Source organism: Narcine bancroftii, chromosome 1 (genome assembly GCF_036971445.1).
Source record: "Narcine bancroftii isolate sNarBan1 chromosome 1, sNarBan1.hap1, whole genome shotgun sequence".
NCBI classification, from domain to species: domain Eukaryota; kingdom Metazoa; phylum Chordata; class Chondrichthyes; order Torpediniformes; family Narcinidae; genus Narcine; species Narcine bancroftii.
In genome coordinates, this window is record NC_091469.1 from 477,520,079 (window position 1) to 477,533,912 (window position 13,834).

Here is a 13,834-nt window from a genome sequence, read left to right on the forward strand (position 1 = left end):
TACATTCAAAATTAAGGCGGTTCTGAACTGAGTAGCAAGGGCCACCATGTTACTGTCCATCTGTGGACATTAGGATCTTCTTTTGACATTTTCCTATCCTAAGAGGGGAGATTTGGAAATTAGAAGACAGCAATCATCACAGATCATTGATTTGGCAATCTTTTAATCTGCTGCACCAAACCCATAATTTTGTCAATCGTGAAGAGTAAAACCAGTTAGATGTTGAAATAAAACTTATCATTTAATAAAATGTTGGTAAAGAGTGTATCCTGTGAGGTATTTGGCAACAACATGTACAAATCAAATTTAATGCCATTCTATTTGAATAATTTAAATTATCCATACAGTGAGTACAAGATGGTCATAGACAATGTACTACAACATAGAGTTGTGCAGGGTCAATAATTTAAATCATTTGGACATTCCATATTCCTTCTCAAGCAAGTAATTATTTGAATAAGAGTGGAATGAGTCATTCAACCTAGTTTAGGCAATGTGTTGATATAGGCAGTCTTGCAGATTCTGCCTTCATTCACCAAAATGCATCGGAACCACACAGTGATAGGATTTGCTTTCTCTTCCTTGTAGCAGAACTACATGGAGGCCAAGATCTCAATAAACTGTTGCCTCACAGTTAAACCTGTGCTAATTCCTTTGTGCCCAGAGTCCACAAATCCATGATAGCGTGCAGAAACCTGAAAGGTATAAAAGATTTGAGAATGGAGCCAGAATGATAAACAGTTCTTGGCTGGATAAAGGAAAGCCACACTGTGAATTTCAGATAAGAAACATTTATTTCTATGTAAAAAAAAGCCTCTTTTACCTCGTGATTAGTCTACTTGGTGCGGCTGTGTGGATGCGAGAGATGGAAAAATGATTTCCATTATGTCTGTTTTCTGTCAGGTCTGTCCTGATTGGAGGAAGCTTACGCATCATTGAAATTTGGAGTTGTGGTAATTAAGCAAGGCTCAAAAAGGACAACTATCCAATGGGAATGCATCCACCCCAGCTGTTCTGCCCCACTAGCTAGAACAGTTTCTAAAACTGAGGGTGATACATGAACAATGGTCACTTGAGCACACGTGGAAGTTGGGGCTGGTTACTGAATCCAACAAATTTGGTTGCATTCAAGCAAAGAGAAGTTTTTTTAAAAAACTTACCTGATTTAAGATAAATTTTACCAGATTCTAACGAAGAGAAGCAGAGTGGGCTAAGTGAAGGAATTCCAGAATTTGGAGCTTAGACAGTTGACAGTCTAAGTAGACTTAGACAGTCTAGAGTTGTTCGGCAAAGGAAGGCTGAAGGCACAGTATCTGGGGAATAGTAAAGCCTTTGAACAAGAGGATAAAAATTTGAAAACAGTATTTGATATACTGAAGCTACAGTACATCAGTGAACAGGGCAATGATGGATGAGCAGATTTAGGCTCCTGGCATTGGTGCTTTGCATTATCATAGGTTTATGAAGGATACACAACTGAAGGATTTCCTGAAAAGCATATGACTCATTGGTGGATGTGACAAAATGTAGATGAGCAATTGAACAAAGTGCTGGGCAGGGGAAGAATTTGAAGATGTAAAGAAAACAATGACCATAATACTAATGACACCAACTCTTTGAACTTCAAGAACAAAGTCTTGTGACTGGGCCACTAAAGGGCAAACAAAGATGAAGCAGTAATTATTGCAAAAGTTACCACCAAATGACTAAAGGTGACAAAGAGAGCTTGGAAAGGCTCCTGTGACTTGGGAAATGTTTTCTTTAAAGCTGAATGCAGGAAGAATTCTGAGGGTGTGAAGAGTAATTAAGAAAAAAGAATGTTATTCATTCAAAGATTGACCAAGCTGAGCCGAACCAGAGGACTGAAACAATCTTGGTGATAAACTTTGGGGCTTAGGTGGATCATAGAAGTTTCAAAGAAGAAAGGAGCTCTGAATAAGATTGTTTTGAGTCTCTGCTCTCCAGTACCGGAAATATATGACCTGCCTTATTGAATGTAACCAGAAGGTTGGCTTGCAAGAGGATTTTAATGTTGGTTCAATTATCCTTTCATTGGGCTTGAAGGATTTTGTAGAGGTGGCCTGTTCATATTACAGACTATATATATATATATATATGAAAAACCCCAATGTCTACTGCTTGATGGTCCATGACGTGGCAGTGTTGAGGTTCATCATCTTCAAATACCATTTTTTTCAATCCAAGGCTCTGATGGCAATAATAAGTCATCATTAATGTCTCCCTTCACCACCTGAGAGGTAGATCCTGAGATATGGAAAATAGATCACATTTTTAAGGGTCACATTGTGAACTTTTAGCATCAAAAGGTAATGGGAGGTGGTGGGTCAAGGACCTTTGCCTTCTGAATATTAAAAGGCCCATTCTCTCTGAACAAGTCCATAATGTGTTGGAACTTGGTGTCTGACTGTCCGCAAATGAAACTGCTGACTGAAGAGATTGGTTGTAGGTTGAGCAGTTTCCCATTCGTCCATAAAGCTCCACTCCGGCAAGTATCTTGTTAGAGATGAGATTGTGGGAGAAAGCATTTGTAAATGTACACACATTTAGGGAGAGGGAAAGCGGGTTTAATTTGGATCAGATCGTGGTGCAGCTCCTCCAACTACACTCTGAAAATGAGTAACACTGTACGTATTCAATGGCACACTCAATAATGATTAAATCAAGTTATCTGTGACCATCTTGTACAACAGGACTCTTTTAAGTTGACATAGGTCAAAAAACTTTGAATAGTGGGAAGGTTGATAATTATTGATTTTAACTTGGATACCTGTATCAGACCACACATATCAAACACTTTAACCTTTAAACTGTCACCAGCTTAGAATGTCATTGGAATTCAATATACAAGTATAGATGAAAGGTTTCACATACTTTTTGAAAGGATATTGCATAATAAAATATAAGCGCATTTATACATATTATGAGGATAAAATCATTAAATGGCTCTACTGAAATGTAATTCTCTTTGTATAATGTCCATCGTTGATGACATTTTTAAAAAGTGATGCTTGACATCTATTCAATTTGTTGCAACTCTGACAACTTAGAACAATCATATGACTGAAATATATAAATAATAATTAAAATCTTGATAGTTTTTACAATTTCCAAAGCTATTCGTCTCGTGTTCATAGAATCTGAGGCAAAAAAAAAATAGAAAAATATTTTGTGGTATAATTGCTATTTTAAATTATTATAACCAGCAAGCTGAAACAGTTGAGATGATGACTGAGAGGGATTTCCAGGCTTCTTCTTGTACGGAGTGATTCTCAGCTCCTGAGGGCTGCTTTTCAATTGAAATTCAATTGCACTCATTAAAAGCCCACCTTTCCGGTTAACTCTCGATCTGCCATTGTTGTGCAGCGGAACCATCACAAATTGCCATGGCAATGTATCCTTTAATGCTGTCAGGATTTACCACTTGAAGGCACTGCCCGGCTGAGACTTGGTAGAGGCGGTTATTTGCCTGTGAAATACCAATGTAAAAATTTAAGTACTTTCCCCATTTCATCTCACAACCAAATGATGTCAATTTGTTTGACAGTTTGCACCTGGACTGGAAGGGCACCAAATCCTGGTGGGGAGACTTGCTGCTGTTACTCAGGGGATTTAAACTCATCTGGCAGAAGGGTGGGACTCAATCATCAGTATGGAATGTGAGCAGGCTTGGTCAACGGGATAGGCAGGAGCATGTCAGAGTGTGTGAAGTCTGACAGACTAACTGCATTTATTTCACTGCAGGACGTCTGACAAGCAAAGAGAATGACCTCATAATAAGGTGCATATGACTGGGATATTGCAGGGGAAGAGCAGGAAGTGGTGCTCCTCATGGATCTACCACCCAAACTTATTACTGATGGCTCCATACAGGCTTTAAACAGCCTGGTAAAGGAACCAATGGTGTTTTGTTTTATTTTATTAGATGACAGCTCCTGTGCTTGCAGCAGCCTAAAGGGAAGTCAGGGGAAGCAGAGATCTGGCACAGGGCACCAGAAAACAGGGAGAACGTGCCCCCCCACTCCTCCTTTTGAGAAGCAGAGAAGACAACCCTAAGGGATGGTATCCATGGTGGCCAACCAGTGGGGGGCTCTGCGGCTGAAGAACACACAGGCAGCGGGCTGTTGGCGACTCAAGGTACCAGGTATCAGACCAGGATGCGAGGGTGTTCCTGAAACAGCTTCAGGTGCTGAAAGGTTGGTGATTACGTCAAAGATTTAGGTCTGAAGCTCAGGTTGCTGATGGCTTGGACTGAAGTCTGTGTGGCTGCACAGAGGCTGGAGACTAAATGCAATTTTATATAATATTACATCTGTTTTATTACATGACAATAAAAGAATCTTTAATCTAGCCATGACAGAAACCTGGCTGAGAGGATCTAGACTGGTAATTCAATGTTCCAAATTTCAGCTGCTGCAGGCAAGATACAAGGTAAGAGAGGTTGGAGTGTTGTGGTTTTGATTTGGGAGATCATCACTGAATTATGAAGAGAGGTTATTCTTGAGGGACCGTCCAATGAGGTTATATGGGTGGGTCTTAAGAAATAAGAAAGGGGATGATTACTTTGAGGTTATACTCTAGGCCCCAAAGTAGTCACTGGGAAATAGAGGAGCAAAAGTGAAAGGAGATCAGACTGCTGAAGGAATAACAGGGTTTGTAATTGTAGGTGAATCCAACTTTCCTCATATTGACTGGGATTCTCACAGTCCACACAGCTTGGATGGGGCAGAATTGATTAAGTGTGTCCAAGTGAATTTTCCAAGCATTATGTGGCTAGCCCAACAAGAGAGGGAGCAACACTGGATCTCCTCAAGGGAAGCAGTGGTAAAATTGTGTTGAGGGAGCTCCTATAGAGGTTCCAGGATTTAGACCCAACAACAATGGCAAAATATTTCAAGTCAGGATGGTGGGAACTATTTGTATGATAGTGTTTGTCCATTTTGATGGTGTGGGCACTGTCAAGGTCTAATCAATGCAAATAACTAAAGTTCATTTTGGAAGTGGTATACATTGCAGCCAACAACGTGGCAGTAATGGAGAGAATTTTTTTTTTTTTTTAAAGCTGTTGGTCAAGTGGGCCATTTTGTCTTGCTTATGAAACAATTCATCCTTTGAAGGGATTTTGCAGTGGATCAACGTACGAGTCAAGTCTCACGAGTGAAATTGCAGCTCTATTTATCCAGCGAGAAGAATATTCCATGACGTCCCAGACTAGTACCTCCAGACTCAAAGGCTTGGAGATACCCTAAATGGGGTCTCTGCTGCAGCATACCCTTATTCTATGGCTGGTCTAGTTGAGCTTCTGGTCAATGGCAATGCCCAGGTTGTAGAAGATGGATAATTCCTTTTTAAGTCATGCTTTGATTAGTTTGAAACTCTCTTGTTGGATGTGATTATTGCCTGGCACTTATGTGCAAAATTTACTGAATGATGTCTTGTTCCTGTTGAATGCAGGTTTGCCTACTTGGTTTCCAAGCTGGAACTCCCAGTTATCAACCATTTCAATTCCCTTCACCTTTCATACACAGATGTATTTGTCCTTGGCTTCGTCCATTTCCAGGGTATAAATTCCTTAAAGTTTTCATTGATCTCTGTTGGGTTATATGTAATTTGTTTGTCCTTTTTCTTTGATGCCAATACAGTTCTTTTAGCTTGTTCTGTTTTAAGTTGCCAGGCTAATATTTTGTGCACTTTTTCTCCTAGCTCGTTAATACTTCTGCTTTATTTTCATTATGTTCTTCACCTTATACATTTGCAGTGTTTCGTATTTTATTTTTTTGTCCGCCAATTCTCTTCTTTTTGTTGTATCTTCCCTTGTTGCTAGTTCTTTTTCTGTACTTACTATTTCCCTTTCCAACTGTTCTATTTCCCGATTGTAGTCCTTTTTCATCTTAGTTACATAACTTATTATCTGCCCTCTAATGAAGGCTTTCATTGCATCCCATAATATAAATTTGTCTTTCACTGATACCATATTTATTTCAAAGTACATTTTAATTTGGCATTCAATAAATTCTCTAAATTCCTGTTTTTTAAGTAGCATGGAGTTTAACCTCCATCTATATGTTCTTAGTGGGATGTCCTCCAGTTCTATTGCTAATAACAGAGGTGAATGATCAGATACCAATCTAGCTTTATATTCCGTTTTCCTAACTCTCCCTTGGATATGGGCTGACAACAGGAACAAGTCAATCCTTGAGTATGTTTTATGTCTATTTGAATAATATGAGTATTCCTTCTCCTTTGGGTGTTGCCTCCTCCATATATCCATAAGTTTCATTTCCTGCATTGATTTAACCATAAATTTGGCCACTTTGTTCATTTTGCTAGTCTTTTGTCCAGTTTTATCCACCTTTGGGTCCAAATTAAGGTTAAAATCCCCTCTTATCAATATATTCCCCTGCGTACCTACAATCTTCAAAAAAATATCTTGCATAAACTTTTGATCCTCTTCATTAGGTGCTTATATATTGACCAAATTACAGAATTCTGAATATATCTGACACTTTATCATTACATACCTCCCTGCTGGATCTATTATTTCCTCCTCTATTTTGATTGGTACATTTTTATTGATTAATATAGCTAAGCCTCTGGCTTTTGAATTATATGATGCTGCCTTTAGGTGCCCTACCCAGTCTCCTTAATTTATTATGTTCCACTTCAGTTAGATGCGTTTCCTGCATGAATGCTATATCTATTTTTTCTTTTTTCAGTAAATTTAATAGCCTCTTCCTTTTGATTTGGTTATGTATTCCATTAATATTTATAGTTATATAGTTCAACATGGCCATCTCATACCCTGTTTACACCTCATTTCCGCTTCTTCACCACCACCTTTCCCCTTTTCCCCATTTTCATCTCTCAGTTTTCCCTTTTTGAACTCAATGTATGACAACACTTCTAAAACATAAAATACTTCAACAACTCCCACATCTAAAATTCCCTTAACCCCAAGTGTTCCCCCCCCCTCTGAGTTGCCCCTTGTCCCTTGTCGGGCAACCACAACTCCCCTCTCCATTCAGATTGCGAACCTGCTTGCAAGCGTCAACTGGTTTCGCAGTGACTGTTATCCTCTCCCACCCAACCCCCTCCAGAAAACTTATCTTCACATTTAAGAAAGCTCACCCTCTTTTCTTTTTTCCCCTCTCCCTTACTTCCCTTTTCTTTCCCTTCTTTAGTTCTTACTTATACATTATTTGTACATCTTTATATGTAGTTTGTCGTCGTTCTTTGTCCTTGTTACATCTCTTCATCTCTCTTTCTGTCCTGCAGGTGTTCTGCAAATTCTCGTGCTTTCTCCAGATCAGAGAACAGTCTGTTTTGCTCCCCCGGGATAACTATTTTAAACTCAGCTGGATATCTTAACATAAATTTAAAGCCTTTTTTCGATAAGATCGATTTTGCTGTGTAAAACTCCTTCCTCTTCTTTAGGAGTTCAAAACTTATGTCTGGGTGAAAAAATATTTTTTGACCCTTGTATTCCAATGGTTTTTTTGTCGTTTCTAATTTTATTTCTTGCCCTCTCCAATATATTTTCTCTTGTCGTGTATCTCATAAATTCTACTAAAACGGATCTTGGTTTTTGTTGTGACTGTGGTTCGGGGCTAGTGTTCTGTGTGCCCCTTCTATTTCCATTCCTTCCTGTATTTCTGGCATTCCCAGGACCTTTGGGATCCATTCTTTTATAAATTCTTTCATATTTTTGCCTTCTCCACCTTCCTTAACTTTATGTTGTTTCGCCTACTATAGTTTTCCATTACCGGATGTAAACAGCGTCTTCATTGTTGGGGTCTTTCATGGCTTGGTTCAGCATCATGCTGAAGAAGATTGAAAAGAGGGTTGGTCCGGTACCGCACGGATGGCAGTCTCTTCAATCTGAGGCGCCTGCAAGCTCACACCAAGACACAAGAGAAACTTGTCCGTGAACTACTCTTTGCAGACGATGTCGCTTTAGTTGCCCATTCAGAGCCAGCTCTTCAGCGCTTGACGTCCTGCTTTGCGGAAACTGCCAAAATGTTTGGCCTGGAAGTCAGCCTGAAGAAAACTGAGGTCCTCCATCAGCCAGCTCCCCACCATGACTACCAGCCCCCCCACATCTCCATCGGGCACACAAAACTCAAAACGGTCAACCAGTTTACCTATCTCGGCTGCACCATTTCATCAGATGCAAGGATCGACAATGAGATAGACAACAGGCTCGCCAAGGCAAATAGCGCCTTTGGAAGACTACACAAAAGAGTCTGGAAAAACAACCAACTGAAAAACCTCACAAAGATAAGCGTATACAGAGCCGTTGTCATACCCACACTCCTGTTCGGCTCCGAATCATGGGTCCTCTACCGGCATCACCTACGGCTCCTAGAACGCTTCCACCAGCGTTGTCTCCGCTCCATCCTCAACATCCATTGGAGTGCTTTCATCCCTAACGTCGAAGTACTCGAGATGGCAGAGGTCGACAGCATCGAGTCCACGCTGCTGAAGATCCAGCTGCGCTGGGTGGGTCACGTCTCCAGAATGGAGGACCATCGCCTTCCCAAGATCGTGTTATATGGTGAGCTCTCCACTGGCCACCGTGACAGAGGTGCACCAAAGAAAAGGTACAAGGACTGCCAAAAGAAATCTCTTGGTGCCTGCCCCATTGACCACCGCCAGTGGGCTGATATCGCCTCAAACCGTGCATCTTGGCGCCTCACAGTTTGGCGGCAGCAACCTCCTTTGAAGAAGACCGCAGAGCCCACCTCACTGACAAAAGGCAAAGGAGGAAAAACCCAACACCCAACCCCAACCAACCAATTTTCCCCTGCAGCCGCTGCAACCGTGTCTGCCTGTCCCGCATCGGACTTGTCAGCCACAAACGAGCCTGCAGCTGACGTGGACTTTTACCCCCTCCATAAATCTTCGTCCGCGAAGCCAAGCCAAAGAAAAAAAAAAGTTTTCCATTATATCTATCTTCTGAGCTAACAGCTCCTGTGACTCTTTAACTTTTTAATCACTTTCTTCCAATTTTCTTCTTAAGTCATTCACTTCCATTTCTACAGCCATTTCTCGTTCTTCCACATTTTCTAATCTTTTCCCTATTTCTGTCATGACCAGCTCTATTCTACTCACTTTTTCTTCTGTACTTTTCATTTCACTAAATTCTAATGTCAACCATTCTTTTAATGCTTTCACTTGTCTTGAAATTTTTTTAAATCTACATACTGTCCATCTATTTTACCTTCTATTCCTCTGTGCAGAGCTTGGTCTTCTTCTTCCTCTTCTTCTGTGTTTGTGTCTTCTACTTCTCTGCCTTGTATCTGTGTCTCTTCTGACTTTCTTGTTGAGCTGCTTGCCTCAGTTTGTTGGGTGTTTTTTTTCATGGCTTCTCATTGTTGGTCCTCTTCTTCTGGGCTAGTTATCTGTTGGGCCTCCTGCTGCTGTTTTTCTTTCTTATCACTCCCTTTCCCATTGCTTTCCTCTTCTTCCAGCTGAGAGCCCTGCTGTCGGGCATCTCTCAGCTGGTCGCGCTGTGCAAGTTCACTCCACAGCTGGGCCCCCCCTCCCGTCGGTGTTTTCCTTTTCCTTGGTGTGCACATTGGGCACTTCTGTTTGACTCAGAGAGCCATTTTTGCAGTCCTGCGGTCGGAAGGTTGCAACCCTGCAGGGTCGCCACTAACCCTGCAGGGTCGCTCCTCTCTCCACGGAGGCTCCCTGCCATCCATTTCCAGGATGAGGCCAAACATAAACTTAAGGAACAATACATCCCATTTCTCCCTGCCTTGAAATCCAATGGTACAAACATCAATTTTTCCAATTTAACCCCCTGTTCTACTGATTCCAGTTCTTCTTTACCCCCCCCCCGCTCTTTTCTCTCTAACTTTCAAGCCTTTCCAACGGTCTCTCTACCTCTCCATTACCCATCGTTTCTCCACCTCTTCCTCCTCCAGTCTCAATTAAGAGTCCTAACCTGAAATACCTGACATCATTTCTACCCGTTGATACTGCCTGACCTGTTGAGTCCCCTCCAGTTTCTTCCTGTTTGAACAATGATTAATAGCATTGTTGCCAACACATATTATTTTGCTGATAATCCAATTGATTTAGGAGGGGGAATTTTTTGTCCCTGGATCCCACAGGAAACAGGAATGTTAAAGATGACTGTTCTCTCCTGCTTTAGGTGTGGAAAGTGAAACACAAGTAAAAATGCCAAAACTCTCAAAATGTACGTTTAACCAGTCTTGTTACCTTTTCCAAACATCTTGCTATGTAACAAAATGGATTTGCATTAAATGTGACAAGGCATTAAAGTCAATCAAATATGTAATATTGATTACATATTACTTCAAAGTAATACATTGCTTACCCCCAGAATCCACTGTTGTGATCCCCCAGACCCGTGGCATTTCATGAGACGTGGAGAATCTGACGAGTGAGTCTCTGCCATGTCCAAGCAGAGGAGGTTGGCTAGAATTAGTTCATGCTCTTCATTATAAACCCAAATCTGCAAATAGCATCATGAGGGAGAATATCAAACAAATACACAAGTAGAAATTTGTCCTCCATTGTTCTGGACCTACAGCAAATATAGTCCAATGATCCAAATCGGATTCTCCAAATTTTTTTAAAAAAAATTCCGATAAATGAGGATGTTCAAAACAAATCATAAATCCAAAAAATTCACCCGCATGAAATTAGAACAATTGTCCTTGTTTCAGGTAACTCTCTCCCGTCTTTCTTTCCATTTTTTCTTTACCTTCCGCTATTGACTTTTCTCTCCAACTCTCCCTCTCAAACTGTGTTCCACTAACTCCCAGCTGCAAGCAGTCAAAAGGATCCCTGGTCTTGGCATCATCAAGGAGAGCGGCCTCCTGGGCAGGTTGGGATGCCGGGCTCCCGGGCAGGAGCGGGACCTTGGGCTCAGTTGTGTTAGCCGTGGAGGATTCGGAGTTGGGACTCAGGTGTCAGGGTCAGGAGCTCCAGTGACCAGGGAGTCAGGAGTCCGCCAACTTGCCAGTGAGTGCTCCACCGGCCTGGGAAGCTTCCCCAGGGATCAGCGGCAATCGGCTGCGGTTGGAAGGTTTCGGAGATAGGTAGTGGCCAGCCTATTTTTGGTAAGAATTAAACATTATTTTAATGCTTAAAAAGAGTTTCTTAAACACTATTATGTGATATGCTGTTGAAACTGGGCTATTTTTAAAAAAATGACCAGTTCTCTGAAAAAAACGTCTATCCGACATAGGCCCGGTCCCGACCATTTTGGATAATCAGAGTTGTACTGTATAACAAAGTAGCATTCAGCTGAAATTCTTCTGACTGCAAAGGAATTCATTGCTATGCCTTATAACACTACGAAGTATAAATTATTACCCCAATGTATCTTCTTGAAATATTGAGGCAACAACAAATTATCTGTATGACTTGCATGCTTGATCGATTCTAGAGCAAAAGTAATTTTGCCTGAGAATAATGATCATGTAGAGAGTATTCTTTCTATTCTCCTTAATGCCTTTCCTCTTGTTCCTCACCAAGTTACTACCCCCTTGATTGACTGCAGGTATTGCTCTAAAACATCTGCTGGGTGAGAAGGGTGGAGCTCACTGACTCATAGGTTTAATTCCATGGGACTTTCCACTCAGCTCTGCTCAGTCATCATCTTGATGGCTGAAAGTGAGCTTATTGAATTTATTGTGCAATGCAATAAAAACCATGAGAATCAATGTTTACTCCTCTACAGTAATATTTTACCTTCCAAAAATTGTTTATTTGTTAAAACAAAATCAGTTGAGCATTTTGAACAGTGAAAACTCTCCACTAATTTCATTCAGAAAATCCAGGTGAACAGTTTGGAAGCCAAACCTATTTTGAACAAGCCACTGACCTGATTTGAGTCCAGTAAGTCACATTCTTTGACCAACACTATTCCTCCTTTTTGACTCGGGTGGTTCTGGGCACTGATGCATTTTGCAGTCTGCAGATGTCTTATCTGTGGAGAAAGCCACCAAGTTTGGTTACATCACAATGAAATAAGATTCACCTCTATCAATCATTCCCAGCTGTGGCCCATGAAAGACTTGCAGTCCAATCATCCACACTGCCCAGGATCAAGTCATATGATACATAGGAATATAGTTCTGTGGATGAAGCCCAGAAAATTCATTCACTTCTAAGGTGGGGCCAATTAGGGCAAATAAATTGAAAACTGTTGATTGATGCTATGACCTTTAATTACTCTCTTAACTGTAATAATACATTCTAACTAATTCTGTGAAGAGACATTCCCGCTGAATCATTTACAGATACAGTACTGACTATTCTATACCTGTATTGAATTTGGACTTCCCCACTGGAACACAAATCTTCCATAAATCAAATGGGGTATGGTAGTCCAATCCCCTTTGGGGGATAATAAGACTCCATTTGGGTCTTATACCTTCCCTTGACCTTTTACTTTCTAAGAGTTGACGTGACATTAACTGTCTCAATTTCTTCACTCACCTCGCCCATTCTAACCTCCAAATGTACGGCACTCCACCCTTTTTAATCTTTTATTTTCAAACAATCATACAAATCCATACAAACTACACAATCTTTTTCAACAATAGTATACAACATAAGGCACTTTCAGGTGGCCAATTGCCCCACATGTAAAGCCGCATGTTTAGGCAATATATGGCTGTGGGGAGGCCACGTGAATGTGCAGGAGGCGAGCTAGGTAACCCTCCTCCAAGAGGGATAATCAGCTCAGCTCAGTGGCTCCCCCAGCCACCTGAATGCAGCTGGCTGAAAGCAGATGTTAAAGGGTCAGGCTGGTGACGTGGCAATGAATCTGTGGTCGACCTCTGCTTGCAGAACCATCGAATGTCACCCTTTTGTGATTGCAGTAGGCTGCAGCATCCACGCTGGGTGCGAAAATGGGAATGTGTGGCCCATCAATGGCACCAGCACACATTGGGTATCCCCTTTGCGCAAAGCCATCAATGGTCTCCTGGAGATGTGTTCCACTTGGCAGGGAGATGAAACGTTTACTGAGGAACTTCCTCAAGGCGGCAGTCACCTCCTGTACCACCAAGCACACGGTGCTGACGCCTATTCCATAGATGGTACTGATGAATTGATACTCACAAGGGGTGGCATACCACCACAAGGCCACAGCTAATCGAAGTCTGGGCTCTAATGGTGGCTGCAAGTCTGGTCTATGCACCTTCAGATGAGGTTCTATGAGTTCCAGCACGAAGTGAAAGGTGCCACGCGACATACAAAAGTGTCTCCTCCACACAGCATCATCAAATTTGGTGAGGACATTACTCCAGAACTCACCACCCTGCGGTCAGTTCAACCTCCAGAGAGACCGATGCGTCACCATAGCTAGACCCCATCATCAGTCACATCTACTCTTCCCCATCCTTTCCACCTTCCAAAATATTGCTCTCTCCATATTTCCCTTGTCCATTCACCCCTCTCTATCCACCCCTCTTGTACACCTGGCACTTCTCCCTGAAACCTAAGGAAAAGAAAAAAGTGTCCTTATACCTTCTCCTTCATCATTGTCAGGGTCCCAAAGAGCCCTTCCACATGAGATAAATTTATGTGCCCTCCTGTATTTCAACCTAGACCAGCAGTAACAGAAATTCACCAAGACAATAGTATCTTCAAAACACTAATTTTTATTAATAATTATTAATAATATAAAATCTTACTTAACTCTAAACATGGGAATATTTTAGTTTTGATTTTCAAGTAATATAGATTCAGACACTACACTTTCTTTCAACACTTATGTATAACATACAGTCTATTTTTCCCTTCCCCTACCCCCCATGCCCTAATAAAGTTA

General features: G+C 41.4%; 1 protein-coding gene across 7 annotated transcripts in view; it reads right to left on the reverse strand.

Moving 5' to 3' along the window:
* galnt11 (UDP-N-acetyl-alpha-D-galactosamine:polypeptide N-acetylgalactosaminyltransferase 11 (GalNAc-T11)) overlaps positions 1–13,834 on the reverse strand; it is a 388,126-nt gene that overhangs the window by 42,925 nt on the left and 331,367 nt on the right. For 5 of the 7 annotated variants that reach the window (XM_069914844.1, XM_069914843.1, XM_069914846.1 and 2 more), the window contains 3 exons: positions 11,879–11,983; positions 10,364–10,501; positions 147–3,487 (listed from right to left, as the gene is read on the reverse strand). In XM_069914844.1, the coding sequence (XP_069770945.1) occupies positions 3,356–3,487; positions 10,364–10,501; positions 11,879–11,983 (375 nt within the window). In that variant the 3' untranslated portion in view covers positions 147–3,355. Of the gene's footprint in view, positions 1–146; positions 3,488–10,363; positions 10,502–11,878; positions 11,984–13,834 lie in introns of those variants that run through there. The other 2 variants (XR_011350255.1, XM_069914847.1) reach the window with 1 other exon arrangement.